The sequence below is a fragment of the Bombina bombina genome, chromosome 5 (genome assembly GCF_027579735.1).
Source record: "Bombina bombina isolate aBomBom1 chromosome 5, aBomBom1.pri, whole genome shotgun sequence".
NCBI lineage: Eukaryota > Metazoa > Chordata > Amphibia > Anura > Bombinatoridae > Bombina > Bombina bombina.
In genome coordinates, this window is record NC_069503.1 from 746,559,100 (window position 1) to 746,582,638 (window position 23,539).

The following is a 23,539-nucleotide window of genomic DNA, read 5'->3' on the forward strand; positions in this document are numbered from 1 at the left end:
GTGCTGCTGTCAGCCACAGGACTTTGAGCTGTCATTACCATTGTTGTACTTTCACCAGGCATTATTATTTTATAAGATTACTAACACATTTCATTGACTTTTGCCTTTATGTACATTCTACATACAGCGCCGTTGTGCATAATCATTATAGTGAATGTCTAAGGCGCTACCACATTTTGTGAGCGTCTCTCTTTCCCCCTTCACTAACGCGCCAGCTCTTTAAAGCATTTATCGCCCTGTATCCCTTGTAGATTCCAGTGGTGATATATTCTTGCGCTCTGCAGGTGAATTCCGTGCTGTATTGCGTTAGTTATTGCTGTTACTGTATAACCATTTTTATTACTGCAATTACATTTCCCCTGGTTCTAGCAGATACACCCCGCATAAAGTAGTTATGATTGCCCGGCTCCATCTGGTCACCATCCTCCGTCTCCCCTGCAGAATGTCCTCATCCGCCAGTGCAGCGGCACTTTCGCAATCGCTTCTGCGTTCTGCAGCCTATGTGGGGGGCTCTTGGCTGCGCCCCTCGACGTCTTTCCCAGTCTTAGACCCGGCCACCGGTGCAGAGCTGACTAAAGTTGCCGACTGCGGGCCCCAGGAGTGTGGGGAGGCACTGAGAGCAGCGTCCGTGGCCTTCCAGACATGGAGAGATGTATCTGCCAAGGTGAGCTGCAGCTGGCGTTTGGCATGGATGGATAGTTTATACATGAGAAGCCGCATATGTCAATGTAATCAGCAAACACCGAGCGATTGTAATATGTCCAGAGTTCACTATTGGTAATATTCATAGGACAAACAGTTATACTACATATGCAGCAAAGGTTAGGGTTATGGCATTCCTCAAGGAACATACTGTAACAGTAACAAAGCAAGCTATACTGTAGGGTAGGAGCTGTAATTTGTTAAACATACATTTTTTTTAATGAAATAATGTTAAAGGGTCAGTAAACATATGGCTTTTGTAATCTACATTTAAATGAACACTAAAGTCAAAATTAAAGGGATACTAAACCCAGCATTTTTCTTTCATTATCCAGCATGCAATTTTAAGTAACTTTCTAATTTACTCCTATTATGAATTTTCTTCATTCTCTTGCTATCTTTATTTGAAAAGCAAGAATGTAAGTTTAGAAGCCGGGCCATTTCAGGTTCAGCACCTGGGTACCGCTTGCTGATTGGTGCTTAAATGTATCCATCAATCATCAAGCGCTATCCAGGACACTAAACCAAAAATGGGCTGGCTTCTAAACTTTCATTCCTGCTTTTTCAAATAAAGATACCAAGAGAACCAAGAAAAATTGATAACCAGAGTAAATTAAAAAGTTGGTTAAAATTGCATGTTCTATCCGAATCATAAAAGAAAAAAATGTGGGTTTAGTATCCCTTTAAGCTTTCATGATTTATATAGCGCATGTAGTTTTAAGAGTCTTTCCAATTTACTTCTGTTATCAAATTTTGCACAGTCTTTTTATATTTACACTTTCTGAGGCACCAGCTCCTACTGAGCATGTGTAAAAGTTCTCAATGTATACGTATACTAGTCTGTGATTGGCTGATTGCTGTAACATGATACAAGGGGCACTTGTTAATTGTGCAGTTCTACTTAAATTCATTAGCAATTTTTATTGTTTGTTTTGTTTTTACTTTTATTTATTTTTTAACTTATATTTTATTCTGGGAACCTTTATGGATCCTTTAGCCAATCACCCCCAAAGCTGCTCCTTTTGTGAAAGTTTTTTTTTTTCTTATACAGCAGAATAAGACTATAAACTGGCCGTCCCCTTTTTTTCCATTGTAAGCTCGTTCATGAGCTTCGCTTGCTTGCTTGCTCGGCTTCTCTAAGTGGGGAATAGCTGAATACATTCTCAAAACTTTCTGGCAACTTGTGTGAGCAGTGAGTTAATGCATATGCACTGCATTTCTACTCAGTGAAGTTGGGCAGACAGGCAAATTTTTGGTCATTGGGCACCAGCATTGAGAAAAATCATGCAAAATACCTTATATTGTAATGTATTAATCTCTGCTTAATGGGACACCAAACCCACATTTTTTCTTTCGTGATTCAGATAGAGCATGCAATTTTAAGCAACTTTCTAATTTACTCCTATTATCAATTTTTCTTCGTTCTCTTGCTATCTTTATTTAAAAGAGAAAGCATCTAAGCTAAGGAGCCAGGTAAGTTTTGGTTCAGTACACTGGACAGCACTTGTTTATTGGTGGGTGCATTTAGCCACCAATCAGCAAGCACAACCCAGGTTGTGAACCAAAAATGGGCAGACTTCTAAACTTACAATCTTGCTTTTCAAATAAAGATAGCAAGAGAATGAAGAAAATATGATAATAGGAGTAAATTAGAAAGTTGCTTAAAATTGCATGCTCTCTCTGAATCATGAAAGAGAAAAAAGGGGTTCACAGTTGTCAGGGTATCTGTGAATAACATTAAGTGGACTACAGATGTACCACATGAATTGATGTTTCATTTTGGTTAATATAAAATTTGACATGAATTGTGTGGGCTATAGCCATAACAGACCAACCCCCCTTTTTCCTGATTAACAGAACATCTGAGAACAAAGGATTGCTTTAAAAGATTTCCTGCCTAAGGTGTGAAGCTAAAGTTCCTATCAGATTGCCATTGACCCCTTCTTCTTGCTCTGAAACATTTGGTCATTAGTTCAGGCAATTTATTCCAAGAGATGGTCATTTATATGGCTGTGTATTGCAAATCTTAGATCAGACACAATGTATTTTTCTCCTGATTAATATGCCAACAGACATGATGTCTGACAATTTCTTTTCAAGCTTAAACAGAATCAGAAAACCAGTGTTTAGTTGAAGAAATGACTTATATCACCTAGGTGTGAATTGTCCCCTGTGGAGTTTCCCATATGCAGCTCCCAGACAAATTGGCATTTCAAGTTTCTGTATGACATGGGAAAAATAAATCTTACAAAGGAATTAAAAAGGTATTTTTGTCTGCTAACTTTTGACTGAAAACTGGACTGCCATTTTTGGGGACACAGTCATTATAAGCAAAACCTGGGACTAATTTCTTGATCTGATTGCAATACCTTTCTTCATATGAGGTGACCTGAATCTACTTGGAAAAGCTGGAACACATTTAATTTGGTTCATGTTGGTGATGTATGACTGTTCTATATTTTTAATATTTTAGACAAAGGTATTCTAAGACTATAGTCAGATTGCAGCTATATAGATATATTTTAGGATTTACCTTATTGTAGATAAATAAAAATTTATTTCATCTCAGTTAAATTGGCATATAAACGGGCTGTTTGCATTAATAATATATATAATTTCTGATGTTTTAAATTAGTTACATAGGATCAATTGTACGCTAATTAGTTTAATTGTGCTGGTATGAAAGTTAGTGGCCCATTCTTTGGTATTTAATTGTGGTGATGTAATGCAATTCAATTGTGAATAAGGTTAATTCTAAAGATACATTTTGTTTGATTTGTAAATAATATTGTAACAACATAAGTGTGTATCATTTGATTCATAATCTGATTTCTATAAATATAATTCACATGTGCTTATAACTTTAACTAATATAAAGAATTTAGGAATTTATATTAATTTTAATTGTTTTGTATATGCATTTTATTGGGGGTTTGTTTTAAAGAATAATTATTAAATATATTGTATTATAACCCAGCCATATACTGACACAGTGTCCCTTTAACACCCAGAACCATGCATAGCGAGATAAAGATATCTCATTCTCAAGTTAAAATTTTCCTTTATAAAATTATATGAGGGACTTTACCGTACTGATGATACTTGGATCCAGGGGTCAAGTCCACCCGGAATGCATGGGAGTTCCTGCACTATTTTTGCAGGTGGAACTAAGTTCCCTCAGGAAAGAGAAAATAAATACTTCAGTAAACAGTGCTGCTGCTGGTGGGAGGAGCTGGAGCACAGTCTGGTTAGAGGTATAGTGAGATCCTCTAGTAATGAGCAGTGACACTTCCTACAATACACTAAATGCAAGCCTGTCAGCAGTCCTGCTGTGTGATCACCCCACACTGTGTGGAACACATGGTGCTTACTCTGGGGTTATTTAGCTCCCCTCAGCAGAAATAGGACTATTGGACCTTAAATGTGTGACACCTTGTGACAGAGGAGGAGTCTCAGGCCCAAAGGCAACTATTCATCCCTTCACTGGTTTTAATTTGCTTTTATTAACCAAAGTGTATAGATTATATACATATAAAATTTAATACAGTGTGTGTGTGTGTATATATATATATATATAAAACAATATTATTTGTGAGGGGGGTAGAAGTCTTGGTGAGTTCCCACAATTTTTTTTTGTAGGACTTGACCGCTACTTAGATCATCTGGCTTGAACTGAGAGCTTTAGATCATCGGACCCTCAGTGATTTATTATTAACAAAATAAATATGTTTACTAACAGGTAGATTACGAGTTGTGTGTTCGTCTTTTAACGCTGAAAAAAATGGTAATTTCAGCGTTAAAACAGTAACGCAGCCATTGCGAGTCTTGTTGGTATAACTGTACTGCAAGCCTTTTAGTCTGTAACGCAACGTCTATCCCGCACTCGTAAAAATTAAGTTTTTTCATAGGACTTCCATAGCACAGCCATTACAAGTTTTGCAGTAAGGCTAAAAAGCTTGCGTTACACCCTATAACAACAAGATCCATAACACCATCTGAGAGCAGTAGTTATGAGTTTTATGCAACAAAACTATTACATAAAACTCATAACTAAAGTGTTACAAAGTACACTAACACCCATAAACTACCTATTAACCCCTAAACCGAGGCCCTCCCACATTGCAAATACTATATTAAAGTTATTAACCCCTATTCCGCTGCTCCCCAACATCGTCACCACTATAATAAAGTTATTAACCCATAAACCATCGCCCTCCCGCATCGCAAACACTATTTAAATATTATTAATCCCTAATCTGCCGTCCACCCACATCGCCCCACTATACTTAAGTTATTAACCCCTATTCTTCCTGTCCCCGACACCGCTGCCACTATAATAAACATATTAACCCCTAAACTGCAAGCCCCCCACAACAAAATATACTAAATTAAACTATTAACCCCTAAACCGAAAGCCCCCCACATTGCAATAAACTAAATTAAACTAACGTCCCCTAATTTAATATATTAATATTACAATTTCCCTATCTTAAATTAAATTAAAACTTACCTGTCAAATTAAAAAAACTAAGTTTAAACTAACAATTAAACAGCCACTGGTTGGCTGAGAAACGCGTTGCTAATATCTTTATAATATTTTAATAAAGTGATTTTTTTATATATACTTACCACTTGCTGCTGGACTACTATTACTACCTATCCTTTGACCTACACCTCCATCTCTGGATTATTGGGAGCTCCAGATAGCCGGACATAAGTCTACTGGGTGACTGTATTGATCCCAGTTTGCTCTGACTGCACCAATGGAGGTGCTCTCCTAAATGTGAGTGCATAAATACCAGTTTTTCTATCTCCTGCCTATACAAACAATACTAGGCCATATAGGCACTTTTGTGTTTCGTATCATCCTTTGCAGACTACTGAATACTTACTGGAGGTCAGTCTTCTGGGTGACTGTTATTGACCCCAGACCGCTCCTTCTGCACCATTAGGGGTGTCATATTACATTTGAGTGTATATACCACACCGAACACCTTCACTTGCATCAAACAATATTGGGCCATGTGGCGCTTCTGTGTTTCTATGTTGTTTGCAGATTGCTGATCCTGGATTGTGGCCTTGATCCTCTACAGATAGCAGCCTTGACCGGCTTCACCATTCACCCAGTGTGGACATTACTACCTCTAAATAAGATTGGATCTTTTTAGACACTGACGATTACTAACTAACCAAAATGTATCCACAGGCAATATTCCTATACCATATAGATCTCCAGATAGGGGCAGACCATCCACCTTATCTGGCCACTATTTTGCATATTCACCATCTAATAGTACAATATAGATATCTAACTGTTATTACGTTATATGTACATACTCTCACTGCCAATTGTAGTTGGTACAACCTCATGAGTTTGATTCAGCTTAATTATTTGTATTCTGCATATAACAATCTACACTTATAGCACAATATACACAGTTTTACAAGGGCGCCCCCTATTTTTATTTTTTCTTGTACTTTAACAATTAAACTAATATAAATATTAAACTAAAATTAAACTACCAATTAAAGAAAACTAAAATACACACTAAAAAATTCCTAACACTACTATAAAAATGACAAAGTATCTAATTGCAAAAAATAAAAAAATACTAAATTACAAAAAATAACAAACACTAAATTATGAAAAATAACAAAACGAAAATATCAAAAATAAAAAAGTATTACACATAGTCTAACAGCCCTATAAAATAAAAAAACTAGCCTACAATAAACTACCAATAGCCCTTAAAAGGGCCTTTTGTAGGGCATTGCCCTAAGTTAAACAGCTCTTTTACCTGTAAAAAAAATACAAAGACCCCACCAACAGTAAAACCCACCACCCAACCAACCCCCCATAGTAAAAAACATGTAGCTCTAACAAAAACCTAAGCTACCCATTGCCCTGAAAAGGGCATTCGTATGGGCATTGCCCTTAAAAGGGCATTTAGCTCTTTTTCCTGCCCTTAAAAGGGCATTTAACACTTTTAAGAAATGCCCAACCCCTAATCTAAAAAATTAAACCACCTAAAAAAACCTTAAAAAAAACATAACACTAACCCCTCTTTAGGTACTCACAGTTGCTGAAGTCCCGCTTGAAGGATCTTCATCCCAGCGGCTCCATCTTCATCCAGGCGGCTCCATCTTCATCCATCGTGGGACCGGCATCTTCTTCATCCCTGCGGAGGCGGAGCGGATGATACGCGGAAGTGGAGGTCCATTGATCAGACATGTAGGTCCTCTTCATGCGACTGAGGATTGAAATGCAAGGTACCCCTTTTATACTGGGGGTACCATTGCATTCCTATTGGCTGAAAAAATTGAATCAGCCAATAGGAATTAGGGCTGCTAAAATCCCTTGGCTGTTTAAATCAGCCAATAGTATGAGAGCTACTGAAATTCAATTGTAGCTAGCTTAGGTTTTATTTCACAGGTAAGTATGTATTTAGTTTTAAATAGGTATTATTTAGTTAATAATTGTAACTTTAATTTAGCTCTATTTTAATTATGTTAAAGTTAGGGGGTGTTAGGTTTAGGGTTACAGTTAGGGTTACGGTTAGGTTTAGGGGTTAATAGGTTTATTTAGTGGTAGTGATGTGGGAGGCCAGAGGTTTAGGGGTTAATAAATTTATTTAGTGGCGATGTCGGAGAGCGGCCGAATAGGGATTAATAGATTTATTATAGTGTGGGCGATGTTTAGTGCAGGGGAATAGGGGTTAATAACTTTAGTATAGTGGCAGCGATATCGGGAGCGACATATTAGGGGGCTTGTATTTTGTGCGGTATGGAGCTCAACGCAACCAAATTGCATGCACACCATCGCCCCCGAGCTCTGCAGCACCATCAACTGCTCGAAACCGGCACCTTCCCGGATGATTGGAAGGATGCAGATTTAAATCCCCTACTGAAAAAACCCACGGCTGACCCCAATGATACGAAGAACTACCGCCCAATCTCTCTGCTCCCCTTTGCGGCCAAAGTCATTGATAAGTCCATCAACGCGCAACTCGTTGACTACATCAAAGCCAACCACACCCTGGACCCCTCCCAATCCGGTTTCAGGAGCAACCACAGCACCGAGACCGCCCTCCTCACCACCACAGACAACATCCTCGCCCTACTCGACCGAGGAAAGACCGCCGCCCTCATTCTCTTAGAGCTCTCAGCAGCATTTGACACTGTCTCCCACCTCACCCTCTGCAACCGACTACACAATGCCAGCCTACGCGACAAAGCCCTGGAATGGATCACCTCCTTCCTCACCGGCAGAACCCAGAAAGTTAGACTCCCACCCTTCACCTCCAAGCCAACAGAAATCAGCTGCGGTGTACCCCAAGGCTCTTCGCTGAGCCCCACCCTATTCAACATCTACATGACCCCTCTCGCCACCATCGCCCGACGACACAACCTCAATATCGTCTCCTATGCCGACGACACCCAGCTAATCATCTCACTCACCAGTGACCCCACCACCGCCAAGAGAAACGTCCACGAAGGGCTGACAGCAGTCGCCACCTGGATGAGCTACAACTGTCTAAAGCTGAACGCAGACAAGACTGAAGTCCTCCTCCTTTGTCCCACCACATCCGTTCGTCAGCAGCCGACTGGACTATGGTAACGCACTCTACGCCGGCACCACCATCATGCTCCAAAAGAGACTACAGCGCATCCAGAACGCCTCGGCCAGACTAATCCTCGACATCCCTCGTCAATGCCACATCACCAAACACCTGCGGGACCTGACTGGCTCCCCATCAACAAAAGAATAACCTTCAAGCTTCTCACCCATGCATTCAAGGCCCTCCACAACATCGGTCCCGAATACGTGAACCACCGCGTTACTTTCTACACCCCTGCCAGACAACTTTGATCGGCCGACCAAGCCCTCGCAGTCATCCCCCGCATCAGGAAAACCACAGCGGGAGGCAGATCCTTCTCTCACCTGGCAGCCAAGACTTGGAACACCCTCCCGCTGTACTTCAGACAAGCTACCGCTCTAACTAAGTTCAGAAAGGACCTCAAGACCTGGCTCTTCGACTAAACTGCAACCCTCAGCTCCTTGAGACTCTTACGGGTGAATAGCCGTGTTTACAAGAACCCAATAGATAGACAAGCCGGCTGTTTCAAAACTTGTAATGGCAGCGCTATAGAGGGTGAAATAACACCAACTTTTGTTGCATTCGTTAAATACCCTCTAGCGCGCATAACTTGTAATCTACCAGTAAGTAAATAATTCTAAAGGGCATCAATATGTTGTATGTTTCTAATCTATAGATTTCAAAGCAATCATTAATAATGAGTATATGTACTAAAACATTTCAGATTAAACTGAGATACATCTTCTTTTCAAAATGCCTTCATTACTTTCTACTGCCCACCAGGTACTCTCTGGAGACAATGGTGTATTGTACACTTGAAAGAAAAAGCATTTTACATAAATACGTATCATTTTATTTTTAAACTTAAAGTGAGAGTAATGTCAGAATTAAACATTAATGATACACATAGAGCATGGAATTTTAAACTTTCAAATTTACTTCTAGTATCAGTTTTGCTTACATTCCTTGGTGTATTTTTTTAAGGTAATCCTTGGTGAGCTCAGGAGCGTGCACATGTCTTTAGCATTCTATGGCAGCAGTGCTTGCAACTATGTATAACATTGCTATAGACATTATTGCAAAAACAGCTTCCAGATGGCTAAAGACATACACGCTCCTGAGATCACTTGGGATTACTCTTTATCAGAGGAGACCAAGAGAACTAAGCAAAATTGATAATAGAAGAAAATTGGAAAGATGTTTAGAATTTCATGATCTATCCAATCCATGTAACGTTTAATTTTGCTTTACTGTCACTTTAAAATGTATAACCTTTACACTTCTGTAAAACTTGATTTTGAAATTCTATGTCCCTTTAAGCTTTCAGTATGTTCTTCGGTACCGCTCTAGGAAGTGAAAAAAGTACAATGTACAGAGGTAGATTACAGAAAACACAAAACAAATAATCAGTGAGTGTGCTTTTTAAGTTAAATATTGTATAAGAAATTTACATCCCTGTGAAAATATTTTTTACGTTAAACAATTATGTAGCATTTAAATAATATTTGTTATTACAGGAACGAAGTGTGTTGTTGCGCAAGTGGTACGACCTGATGATGGAGAACAAAGAGGACCTTGCCAGGATTATTACAGCAGAGAATGTAAGAGTATTTGTTAGTGAAAAATAAACCGTACATAAATCCCCTTATCACGTGATATTTACTATTTTTTACTTTTATCATCTTTATAAAGAGGTGCCTATATAGGTTGATAATTTTTCCCAAGGGAACTTGAGCAAATAAAGAGGAGTAATCTTCTATTTCTAAATATGATGAGTGAAATATTTACATCAAACCTCTCTATATCTGACGTCCTTTCATATATAGTTAATATGGCTCATTTCACAGTGACTTATTCTTTGGCACATTGTACATTTCACTTTGTTACTGTTTATATGGCACTATTTATCATGGCACGCTATATGCAATATTGTACTATGAAACTTGCTCCTCCTATGGCACAATTTGAGTGACATATTTCACTATCTGTGATATACTGATTAGGTAACTTATCTCTGGCCTTGACAAATAAAGGGACCCAGGAAGTCACAGCTCATAAGTTTGCTTCTGGTACCTAATATTTGTTTGTTTCATTTGTTTATAGTAATTCATTTACTGGATACTAAAACAATGTACGCCTGACTCCTACATTTTCTATAAATGTATTCATCTCTGGCGTAACTGATTTCAGGATGTCGGAACATTTTTCATTACAGTTAGTGGGCACTCGTATACACGTAAATTTGCCTATGGCTAAGTACCACCTGCTGAGAAAATAAATTACAAAGCACTGTTTGTAATAATATTGTGACCAATATATGAGAAAGTTTGAGGATGTTAAATGCTATCGATCTTTATAATATAATGCAGCTTTTATTTTAATATGTTGTTTTAAATAGTAATAAAATAGCAGAGAGGTTTATCTTTTTCAGTAGGCATAAATACTTTGTTCACCGATTTAGGGCAAACCTATGAAAGAAGCCCTGGGTGAGATTGTTTATGCAGCTGGTTTTCTGGAGTGGTTTTCTGAAGAGGCCCGTCGCATATATGGGGATGTGATCTCTGTGCCAATGAAAGACAGAAGAGCCTTAGTACTCAAGCAGCCTGTGGGAGTCGCAACAATAATCACCCCAGTAAGTTTTACAAGCATGATACAAAGGTACAGTGATTTAACTAGTAAACTGAGAATTGGGGACAAATCAGTTACCAATATGAAATGCAGGTAAGCCAGTCTGAAGAGGCAGAAGGATGACCTGCCATTCATAGACATAGTCAATTAGAGTATGCCATTTTTGTATTAGACTGCCCCTTTAACTGCTGAATTACACAAGTCTACTTCAAGTACTTTTGGGGGTTTTCTATCTATGTGTGGATTTGTTTGCTAACTTTTCAACCAGATGTGTCCAGTTCCAGTATCAAGGACCAAAGAAATGTTTAAGGGTTTTAATGGTTTGTCATAAGTGGCCAAACAGAGATCTGTGAGCTACTGAGTTACTTGTTCTAGTGAGGAGTATCCTGATACTAGCCTGTGAGAATTAAAGCTGGACAAACATGCTGAAACGTTGGTACTACATTGCCCCATGGTAAAAAATGTATGAATATTAAAAAAATTACTACAATGTCAACCATATATGCTCTTTCACTAAAGATATTCAGCATTAAAGCATATGTAAAAACTGGTCGCAAAACTAGTAAACTTCAGTAACAGTATTTTACATGCTTAAAGGGATACTAAACCCAAATTCATTCTTTCATGATTCAGATAGAGCATGCAATTTTAAGCAACTTTCTAATTTACTCCTATTATCATTTTTTCTTTGTTCTCTTGCTATCTTTATTTATAAAGCAGGAATGTTAAGCTTATTTGCTGGCCCATTTTAGGTTCAGCACCACGGATAGTGCTTGCTTATTGGTGGCTACATTTAGCAAACCAATAAGCAAGCTTAACCCAGGTTCTCAACTAAAAATGGGCCGGCTATTAAGCTTTACATTCCTGGTTTTTAAATAAAGATAGCAAGAGAACAAAGAAAAATTGATAATAGGAGTAAATAAGAATTTTGCGTAAAAGGGCATGCTCTATCTGAATCATGAAAGGAAAAAAAATGGGTTTAGTCAGTGTCCCTTTAATGCAGGCAAACCTGTAGTATATCAATCTGATCCCGCCTATTACGGTCAGTCCAGTGCCAAAATACCAGGCAATTCCTCTCTGAACAAGGAAGACAGCAACCCAAGACGATCATTTCAGCCTTCATTGGGCCTCGTTAGTGACGTGTAGCCATATTCCTCTAAGCACACTGAGCAAGGAGTCCACGTCTTACACCCAGGTGGTAAATCGCCATAAAACAGGATAACAAAGGTATTGAGCTGTTTGTTCATTCCTGTGAGTGTGCTTCTCTCTGTATGTGTTTAGTCTCCCTGTGGGAAAAAGTAGCAACCAGACGTGGACTCCTTGCTCAGTGTGCTTAGAGGAATATGTCTAAACCTCACTGACGAGGCCCAATGAAGGCTGAAATGATCGTCTGGGGTTGCTGTGTTCCTTGTTCAGAGAGAAATTGCCTGGTATTTCGGCGCTGGACTGACCGTAATAGGCGGGATCAGACTGATTTACTACAGGAAAGTTCTACTTTGTGAAAAGCAATATTGGGCTAAAAAGCTGCACCCAGGTGGTAAATTACCATAGAACAGGCTAACAATGGTATTGAGACAGTTGTTTGTCCCTGTGAGTGCACTTCTCTCTGTATGTATTTAGTCTCTCTATGGGAAAAAGGGACAACCAGACGTGGACTCCTTGCTCAGTGTGCTTAGAGGAATATGGCTACACCTCACTGACGAGTCCCAACGACCACCGAAACGATCATCTGGGGTTGCTGTGTTCCTTGTTTAGAGAGGAATTGCCTGGTATTTTGGCGCTGGACTGACCGTAATAGGCAGGATCAGACTGATATACTACAGGAAAGTTCTACTTTGTGAAAAGCATTACTGGGCTAAAAATCTGCACCAAGGTGGTAAATCAGCATAGAACAAGCTAACAATGGTATTGAGCCAGTTGTTCGTTCCTGTGAGTGCACTTCTCTGTCTGTCTGTATGTATATATTAAAAAATAAATAACTATATATATATATATATATATATATATATATATATATATATATATATATATAAATAATAATTATTATTATTATTATTATATGCTATACAATCTATTAATGGGACAACATACTCAGGCAGCAGATAAAAGTTCATTGTATTTAAAGCTGATCCAGGAACACCCTTTTAAATCGATTGGCCTCTCTCTCTGCTCTCTCTGTCTCTTCCACCTCCCTCTGGGAGGCTTATTGCTACTGATGCCTCTTGTTTACATAGCTTTTCTGTAACCAGTACTGACATTTTTAGCATAAGTGGATATAAAAGGAAAAAAGTCATTTCACGTTACTAAAAAAGGTAATAGAGCTATTTCTAAAATAGTAAAAATGCACTCTAGTTGGGAACATATTCAAGGGGAGAACATTTTTTCGGCACACTATCTCTTTAAGCTATTTAATGAATTGCAGGCATAACATTAACTTATAACTGATTTCATCATGATGTTTTCCTAATTCATTCACATGAGCAAACATTTTTTGTTCTTTTTTTTTTTTTCTATCCCAGTGGAATTTCCCCAGTGCCATGATAACAAGGAAAGTCGGAGCTGCATTGGCTGCTGGATGCACAGTAATTGTAAAGCCTGCTGAAGACACTCCGTTATCTGCACTAGCACTTGCTGAGGTATGTTTATTTGGTGACTAAGGGCCCGCTCAGGCAAGAATACCTAAAATGATATGTCAGCACTGCTATATGTGTCTAATGGGTGTTTTCTACATTGCAGGATATGAAGGAGAGACAAGCTTGGTACAATATAGTGCTGCGTGACATGAGTTTTATTTAATTTACACTTTGCACTGTGTGCTTTCTTTTACTTTAGAATTCAGATTTTGCCATTTATACTTTTTTAACTATGAATGATGACGTGTGCTTGCGTGCAGTGTGGATGACAACAAGGTGTCGTCATCCTGGTTAGGGGAGTGGAGAATAATGTTTAAGCAAAATTTATAAAAATAAAATAAAAAATCACCACACTTCCCCGCATTGTTTGCAGGCTGGGGCTCTCTAGTCACTTATAACCGGTCATTAAAAAGGCCTAGAGCCCCCTTTGCTCCTTGTTTTTATAGTCAGATGATCACATGGTGTGTACATTTGAGTAGAAGCTCATGGGAGGACCAATGTGCACATCAGTTATATACATATACCCAAAAGCGTTAAGTTCTATTTCATTTATGAGTTGGACTTGCTATTTTGTTTGTTTAGGATTGTGATGTGAACAAACTTTAATTGTACTTTGAATGTCTCTGTTTACATTTTAAACAAATTGTGATCATACTTTTTATATTCTGTGTATCTTTTACATTTTTCCTATGTGAAATTAATTTGACATTTCAGAGTTTCCAGAATAGAAGAGTTCTCGAGGTGTGGCTAAAGTTCACTCACAGCCCTTATTTTATTCTCTAAGCATTTTACACCTGCAGGTCTGATTTTTCTTGTCAGATGAATGACAGTGAAGTTTGGTAAAAGTTCACAAAACACTTATTTAATTGACAGAAAGCAATGTATACTAAACTAGAACCAAATACAAGTTAAACTGTAATGAAAACATTCCAGTTTCATTTAAATTAGCTTGAGCTGATACAATTTTATCAGTGCTAGATTCTTTCCTGTTCTCTATATCATAGAGCTTTATTACTTTATATGGGAGGCATATCACATAATTCTAAAACTTCCATCCCTTTCTTAAAAAAAAATAAGTGAGTTCTGCCCCAGTGAAGTTTGGACAGTAAATTCACTCCAGGCTGGAACTGTGTTTTTTTCAGGCCTTGTGTGTGCTTACATTTACATTCACAACTCTGTCACATTGAAGGTACAATCTGTATTAAGGCAATACTACTCTTTGTTACAGTTGGCTCACCAGGCTGGGATTCCTGCAGGAGTGTTTAATGTGGTTCCATGTTCCCGACAGAATGCTCCCACTGTAGGCGAACTCTTGTGTACACATCCGTCCGTAGGAAAAATTTCATTTACAGGTTCTACTGCAACAGGAAAGGTAAAAATATATATATATATAAAATAATGAATGTTATTTATACAAATTAATACTAATAGTAAACATTTCCTACTGCTTAGTAATTTACCACAAGGATAATAAAGGTGTCAAATGAAATAATTACATTTAGGAGAATGAGAAACAAAGAGTGTATACAAATATAATGTTTCATCTGTTCAAATTCCTAATTACATGGAAAGAGTGAAAAATACAATTTTGTTAAAGTATAGTTACATCTGTTAGTAAATGTTTCTTCCTTCAAGATCCTGCTACGCTATGCTGCAGACTCTGTAAAGAGGGTGTCCATGGAGCTTGGGGGACATGCCCCATTCATAGTATTTGACAGTGCAAATGTGGATCAAGCAGCAGCTGGGGCCCTTGCTTCAAAATTCCGTAATTCTGGCCAGGTGAGTTTGAGAAAAAAAATTCAACAAGGAAATACTAATTGCATGTTTTTAACTACAATTAGTTTATTTGTAAGGTTGGTCATATAACATTATGTGTGTCATTTTATGTAAATTTTAATCTAAAATGATCTTTCAGATATAGCAGTTTAATTGACTCAAATGTTTCAAAATCATTAGAAATTTGTATATCTCAATATAAATTGTAAAACTTTAAAGGAGCAAAAAAATAATTTTTTCCATAAATTGATTTGTTTTATGTAATGAGAGATTTTATATCTAAAGGTTTTATAAAGGGTTAACCCAAAGCTTGACAAATCATGGTGCCAAGTTGCAACTAAAAATTGGTATATAGTCCCTTGAAACGGTTTCCTGTAGCCTACTTCCTGCTGCCTTTGTTTTATAGCATGTTAAAGAACCTATGTTGTGTGCAAAAGCTGGGGGCTCTTTGCGCATATGGTGTGATCCCCTACATGTGACATCATTGCTAGTACCTTGATTTGGAAGTACAGCAATGGGGGGGGGATTGGCGAGTGGTATCATTAATCTGTCTATCTCCAAAATAATTATACAGAGCAGCCTTTATGTTATTACTATCTCTTGCTACTGAGCTACTTTGGGGGCCCCCCAAAAAATGTTGCACCAGTGCCCTCTATGGAGTAGGTCTGCTACTGACTACCTGCCCACCAAAAGTATAGAACAATAAGGATAAGGGTGCTCCAATGGCATATTATAAAACTAAAGAGTATAAGTGCAAACATTGAAATACATTCACAAATATAGAGTGCTATTACTGAGCTGGGCATATAAGGGACTCCCCAGCTAGCTGTCTCTCAGTTCTCATGCCACTGTAAATCCTGTGGGAAACAGTTTTGCAGTTGATGTTTAAAAACATAGTACAATAACTTGAAATGTCCTGTTGTGGTTTACAACCAGAAGGAAACCAGTACTGAAGACTAAATCCTACATGAATATACTTATTTGTTGTTAAACACTCACCATTGTATTGCTTTGTTTTTGCCCACAGACGTGTGTATGTTCAAACAGATTCCTGGTGCAGAAAGGAATACATGATGCATTTGTGAGGAAGTTATCAGAGCTGATGTCGAGGGAGCTGCGTGTGGGAAATGGATTTGCAGAAGGAGTTACTCAGGGACCACTCATTAATGGAAAGGCAGTACAGAAGGTGATGTTCACAGGCAATGAACTCGCTGAAGCTGGTGCATTTTATACTCTTTATAATATATAAAACAGAATAATCCATAATTGATTGATTGGGGAGACATCTTTTGTGAGGCTCTTTGTATGATAGTCTATGCTGAGCAGATCTTTTTATAAAGGAACATTAAAAAATATTGCTTTTGTGTTTTGTGCCACAATCCCTAGAGGTTCTCAAAACTAAATCTGTCACCTACGTTTTAAAATGCTGCAGATTGTCTAAATCAGCTATTTGATTTGCAGCGTTTGCAGGTTACAGACACAATTTTACACAACCGCAAAAGATGTTTAATGTACTCAAATTAAATTAAATAACTTTTCATTCAAAAATATATCTGAAATGCCTTTCTTGCATCATTTGCAGAAGCATATTTACTGGGTTTACAGTGAGTTTGCTACACAGGCATCAAAGCAAATTCACTGCTTCCAATTGTTTCATGCAAAAATACTGCTACTAGTGCAGCACTGCTCTGTCCTGCGCTAGTTACTGCTGGGTCAGAGGATGCTATGCAGACCTGAAGGAGTTTAAGTAGGGCCACCTTTTTTAAGGCTTGTGATACATTTACAAGGAATCAATTATGTATAATTCATGAAAGGGTCGTTATGATACAAATAAATACTCTTAATTGTTAGAGTTTGTCATTTTATCACTAGCAATGCTGCAAAGCTATGTGTTTAACTCCCACAAAAGGGGTAAAGTACGACTTGGGACCCACAGGGCAATACAGATACTGCCACTGATCCTCTCAGCAGCACTCATACAATAGGGTGGAATGTTGCAATTGTTTGTCAGGGTCACAGCGGTATTATCAGATGATGTTATTTGCTTATCTTTTTATCTATAGCTATTTTTACTTATTTGTCCCTACAGGTGGAGCAACATGTAAGTGAAGCTGTATCTCAGGGAGCTCACATTGAAACTGGAGGCAAACGATCGAGTGTTGGGAAGAATTTCTTTGAGCCAACTTTGCTCAGCAATGTCACCACTAAAATGCTGTGTGCACGTGAGGAAACATTTGGCCCTCTAGCACCTGTCATCAAGTAAGTTTGGTTCACAGCTTCTTTTGCAAGGGTTAAAAACATGGTAAAGCAGTATATGCTCCATGAATTAGGGAATATAAATTTTGTATTAGAATGTCCCTTTAAGTTTCTGGAATTAATTTGTCATCACACTAAACTTTATTCTGTGTAATATAAAATGTGTCTTCAATAACTGCTGACATTACTTGCAGACATTTCTTTTCATTTTCTCCTGTCAGACTATTTATTCATTGTGTGCATTCAGGCTGTATTTGTTTCTTTAATAAAGGATGGTGATAGCCTATTGTAACCCCACTAGAGAATGGTAGACACTTTATTTTAACACATTAATTTAATTGTTCCAGGATGTCATGTAGTATCCTTTTTTTTTTTTTTTTTTTTTTTATGTAGAGGTACTGTCTGTTGGGTCAGTAGACATATTTATGGCCTGATTTGTTGTTTAGTGTTAAAATAAGTTGTCTGATGGCTCTTTAGGTGTAGCCAATATCTGATATACTATGTTTGCAAGTAGTAAAAAAGTGGCAACAGCTGTATTCTATATGCATGAATTTGCACTGCCCTTTTTAAATAAAAAATAAAATACAGCATTTTCTTTGTTTAGAAATATAACTGACGCTTCTCATTGTTACAGTTAATACTGGCATACATTACATTTTTGCTTCTATATTTATTTATTTCAGTGCTGTGTTCTAATAAAGAATACAATATAGTTTCACCTTTTTTTTTTTTTTTAATTTAGAGATCATTAAGCTAATGGTTTGATTATATCACCACTTAACAATATACCAAAAAAAAACCTCTATCACAGTATATAATTTCAGCTTGTTGTACAAAACATACAGAATTCCAGAAAGTGTAAAGTTAGCATTCGACATACCATGAAAACATGATTAGCTTTATTTGTTTACCATTTCCAAATTCATTGTGCTTATACATGCGGTTAAATTGTAATTTAATAATCCTAATGCATTTTGCATCTAAAGCCAGAGGGTAATATTTTTGTAGGTGAGGTTGCTCCAGATGTTTTTTCCCCACAGAACGTATATGTGTACAAACTGCTGCATTCATTAGTTCTAGTGTTATCAAGCTGTTTAATTGTATCTTTTCTTGTTTTCTCACTAGGTTTGACACAGAAGAAGAAGCAATGGCTATTGCAAATTCAGTTAGTGTGGGCCTAGCAGGTAAAACTTTTTACTTCATAGTGTATAATAAGGAGCGTGCACATAGAGATGTAAATATGATGTTGAAATCATCCCTTCATTTGCAATAAGCAAAATGCATCTGTAGAACAAATAAAAGCATTTTACCTTTAATGTTATATATTTTTTGCATAAGAATGCAGATTAACCTGCATTTTAGCTCCTCATTGCTAAATACTGCATTTCGCCATTTTATACAGTTTTGATTTCCACATCCAATCACAGCTTGCGTAGCCCAGGTCTAAGGCTTTGCTACTCTGCAGATGACACTTCTGATTTGCTGCACAAAGCAGAGTTTTGTAGAAATCAAAACACCAAGCGAGGGACAGGATTAGGGGGGAAATGTGTTTTTAAGAAATAATAAAATATTCAGAATGTATTTGTTTTTTGAATGTACTTTTTTAGCATTACATTATGAATGTGACCCTCTGAATATGTGTGTGTAAATTCTAGACTATTTTTTGATTTCCTATTCTGTGTCTCTTGTTATTGGATGCAGGATATTTTTACTCCCAAGACCCATCGCAGATTTGGAGAGTGGCTGAGCGCCTGGAGGTTGGGATGGTCGGAGTTAATGAAGGCTTGCTGTCATCAGTTGAGTGCCCCTTTGGCGGAGTAAAGCAATCTGGAATTGGACGAGAAGGGTCAAAATACGGAATTGATGAATATTTAGAAATTAAATATGTTTGCATTGGGGGCCTTTAACATATGGTAGATAAAAAAGATACATTTCTCTGTCTGCAGTCATCTCATGAGAAGACTTTCATGGTTGTCTCTTCACCATAAAAGTATATGGTACAAACTTTAGAGGTACTCTGAGCTGAAAAAAAGGATTAATTTGATAGTGTTATAAACAGTCTAGCCATTTTTTTTCCTAAACAAATTTCTTATTGGCAGAGTGTTTTAATGTGTAATTATGTGTCATGGAACAGTGTTCTTGATTAGTGTTGGATGCAGCTTTTTGATAACACAAGAAGATATTTATATGTTGCCACTTCAGAAGCAAATCAACTGTGCGACAAATTATACTTTTTCATAGTCTGCTGTTTACTTATATTTGAAGAAAAACAAACTAATATTAAGCACAATTATCTAATAGTTTAGAATACCTAGCATTCATATACTGTATACACTATTTAGTAGTCTAATGTTTCTCATAATTACCACCATTTATAGTGGAAATTGCAATAATACAGCTATGCCGATTAAACATGCTGTGAAAATGTTCAGATGCTGAAGAATGGTCTATAGTCGCTAAAAATAAAGTTTGTAGATGATAGAGAAGTCTAGGTTTCCCACAAGATGTAATAGGGCATGTTCATGTATGTTGATCACTAGTGAATAAGTTCCATATGAACTAGAGAGTTTTTCTTTCTAATGGTAGAGATCTCTTCCTTCTCAGTAAGTATATGATGATTATTCACTGATCTAGCATTGGATTCATCTAGATGAATAGGTGTTATGTAGTGTATATTTTATAGCGACATATTTGTCAATTGCTGTAATACTTTGACTGCACAATATCACATGAACATCTCTGAAAACAGTTAGATAACTTACCTCAAAATTCCCTAATAACTATATCCTATTACAAAGGGACTCAAAGCATCCAGTCTGGATATTTATATATATATATATATATTTTTTTTATTTTTATTTCAACAAGCTTTATTAAAGAGCCAATAATTGTACAATGCAATGAAAATAAGTAATATAAACATTAACATATTGAACAAAGACTTAAACAACCAGTTATACAAAGAGAGTCTCTATGGAAAAATTTAAACAAGCTGGGTGTCCGCACCCAGCAAAACAGGAAACTAGAAACAATCACAGCCTGTGCACAAGTACAGCCTCCAAAGTGCCCAAAATTCCACAGGGGTGAGATCCCATATTGCACTTGCAAATAAATAAATAAATAATATATATATATATATATATATATATATATATATCTGTATATATATATTTTTTTATTTCTGCAATCTCAGTTTAAAAGGTATAAAACCAAATGTTTTCTTTCATGATTCAGAGAGAACACACAATTTTAAATTACTTTCCAGTTTATTTGTATGGTCAAACTTGCTAAATTCTCTTTGGTATTCTTTGTTGAACGAGCATGTACTACTGGGAGATACCTGAGCACATCTGGTAAGCCAATAACAAGAGGCATATATGTGCAGCCACCAATCATCAGGTAACTCCAGTTGCTGCTCCTGAGCCTACATAGTTATGCTTTTCCACAAAGGATACTAAGAAAACAAAGCATATTGTATAATAGAAATAAATTGGTAAATTGTATTTCTGTACCATGAAAGTTTAATTTTTACTCTACTGTCCCTTTAAGATCTATATTTCTAAGCATCTGATTGTCAAAGTATCTGTATCAAATATACAGCTAACGTGTATAGAGGGGGAATTATAAGAGCACAGCGTAAAGTTTTGATACTTGTAGCTACAGCTGTTAGGGCTTTGGAAAGTTTAGATGGTTTTTACGTTATAGTCTGTCTATTAATGGGTTTTATATGTTTAGAATAGATGGTTGCACATATAGAAACCTGGAAATTTATCTATGGAGCATTCCAAAATTCCATATGTCTAGATGTTAGTACTGCATGGCTTTCTTTTCATAAAAAAGCCTGGATAGTAGATACTTTTAGACTTTAACTTCAGAGATTCTTTAATTAGACTAATTGTAAATAAAATAAACTCACAGTAGGGAGAGAAAAAAACCCTTATTTAAAGGGACAGTATACACTCATTTTCATATAACTGCATGTAATAGACACTACTATAAAGAATAAGATGCACAGATACTGATATAAAAATCCAGTATAAAACTGTTTGTTTAAAAACTTAGTTAGAAGCTCTCAGTTTAGCTGGAAAGCCCACTGCAAGTGGGAAATAAGACACTCCCCCCTTCCCCCTTCTTTTGCATATGAAAAGACCCTTTACACAAACAGGAGCAAGCTGGAGAAGGTAGCTGACGGCATTCAAATAAAGATTTGGGGCTTGGTTAGGAGTCTGAAAATCAGAGCAATGTTCTTTAAAAATAAGCAAAATTATACATTTTTTAAAAAAAAGCAAACTTTATGGGATTTATAAATAGATCATCTACAAAACATTTATGCAAAGAAAAAATGAGTGTATAATGTCCCTTTAATAGAAAACTCAGTGTAATGGAATCTGCAAAGAAATTTAAAGGGAGACATAAACAACTATACTGGGCTACTCACAGGCATATTGTATCCAGTGTTCACTCACATAATACAAGTTGTGAATCAAACCAAAGGTGCAAGGATAGCTCATCTATTGTCTGAGCAAAACAAGAAGAGAAAATATTTACCTAGAAGTCCTCTTCATTGCATTAAATATACATTGTTATTAAGAACATTAAAAAAAACAAAAAAAATCCTTCATTAGTGAACAAGAACAGTAAGCTGTGGGGAAGAAAATAACGGACACAAGATGGAAAATGTCTTGGTGGCATGGCACTGAACTGCTAAAAAAAAAGACTGTAGATAGAATGGAAGCAAGAAATCTGCATAGTGTTACTGGTCTCAAACATGGGAAAATGAGGCAGTAACAATGAGAAGCAAAATCAGTTATTATTCTGGCTCTGAATTTCCGATTCTGACCAGAATGTCACTTATCCCCTCATTACAGCATCATGCGCCACCTACAGGCAGCTTACCGAACACCTTTTACAGGACTCAGAAACTTCAAACAAAGAAACAAATTGTGTGGTGTATATTTTTCTAATAATTTCCACAGTCTAATTTCCAGTCAACTTCAAATTGACACCCTCAAAAACTCTGACATAACCAAACATGGATTTAATCTGCCTGTGTCAGAGTACACCCATAGCCCTCACAGATTTCATTATCATCTAGCAATTTGAGGAAGTAGTGGAAAATTAGGATGCTAGTTGTTTGCCATGAATTACATTGCATTACATGTATAGTATTCTCTGGCTAATCTGTGAATACATCACTATCTAACATATATTTAGTGTTTCATGTAGCTTTGAAAGCATAACACTCACTAAGCACATTTTTGTGGAAGCCAGTGATCATATAATGTAGAGTATATCTGCTCCAGAAGATAGTTATTTTGAAAGAATAAATACTCTTTATAATAATCTGCAAAGCAAATACTTTTCTACACATTGTGGAACAAATATGTGCTATTGTTCTGTCAAACTGAATTTTCTATTAATTTATATATAATATATTAGTAAAAGATTGATCATAATTTTGAAGATAAAAAGTAACTTCATATGAATATTGAAATGTATATTAGAAATGACATTGTCTACTAAAATATAAATTGTGAAGTTGTATGAAATAGTTTTGTATGTATATGCGGGTCAGATATTCTGTCCAAAGCTGTTGTTTCTTATAGTGCCAAATAAAGTGACAAATGTTGTCTCAATTAGTGGATTTTATTTGTGTTTTCTATTATGATACCTCATAGGCCTGGTTTGCTTTAATGAGCAAGGCCTTCATTATGTGTATCATCTGTAGGAATAGTTTTAACCTGTATGTATTTTTTTAATCTTACTCTGACATGACAGAACTCAATAAAAAATATGACATATAGTGACGCTGAAGATTTTTGAGGCATGTCCTTATGCAATAATTTTCAGGCACAATGATTTTACAAAAATCTCACTGAGTTGTGTACCATTAACAGACTCGTCCTTAACATACACAAGTTCTGAACCAAGGAAAGAACAAATGCA

At 36.7% G+C, this 23,539-nt stretch overlaps 1 protein-coding gene across 5 annotated transcripts; it reads left to right on the plus strand.

Annotated features, from left to right (window-relative positions):
• ALDH5A1 (aldehyde dehydrogenase 5 family member A1) lies at nucleotides 1-23,229 on the plus strand. Of its 5 annotated transcripts, none has more exons than XM_053714799.1 (11): nucleotides 1-284; nucleotides 373-664; nucleotides 9,818-9,901; nucleotides 10,762-10,932; nucleotides 13,448-13,564; nucleotides 14,790-14,933; nucleotides 15,197-15,340; nucleotides 16,365-16,523; nucleotides 17,427-17,596; nucleotides 18,719-18,777; nucleotides 19,295-23,229. In XM_053714799.1, the coding sequence occupies exons 2-11, from the start codon at nucleotides 395-397 to the stop codon at nucleotides 19,498-19,500; spliced, it is 1,524 nt and encodes a 507-aa protein (XP_053570774.1). In that variant the 5' UTR covers nucleotides 1-284; nucleotides 373-394; the 3' UTR covers nucleotides 19,501-23,229. The 5 variants fall into 5 exon arrangements, with proteins under 5 accessions (XP_053570774.1, XP_053570775.1, XP_053570773.1 ...); XM_053714800.1 differs by having other exon boundaries at nucleotides 442-664; XM_053714801.1 differs by having other exon boundaries at nucleotides 23-45; nucleotides 442-664.
• The last annotated feature ends 310 nt before the right edge of the window (nucleotides 23,230-23,539 follow it).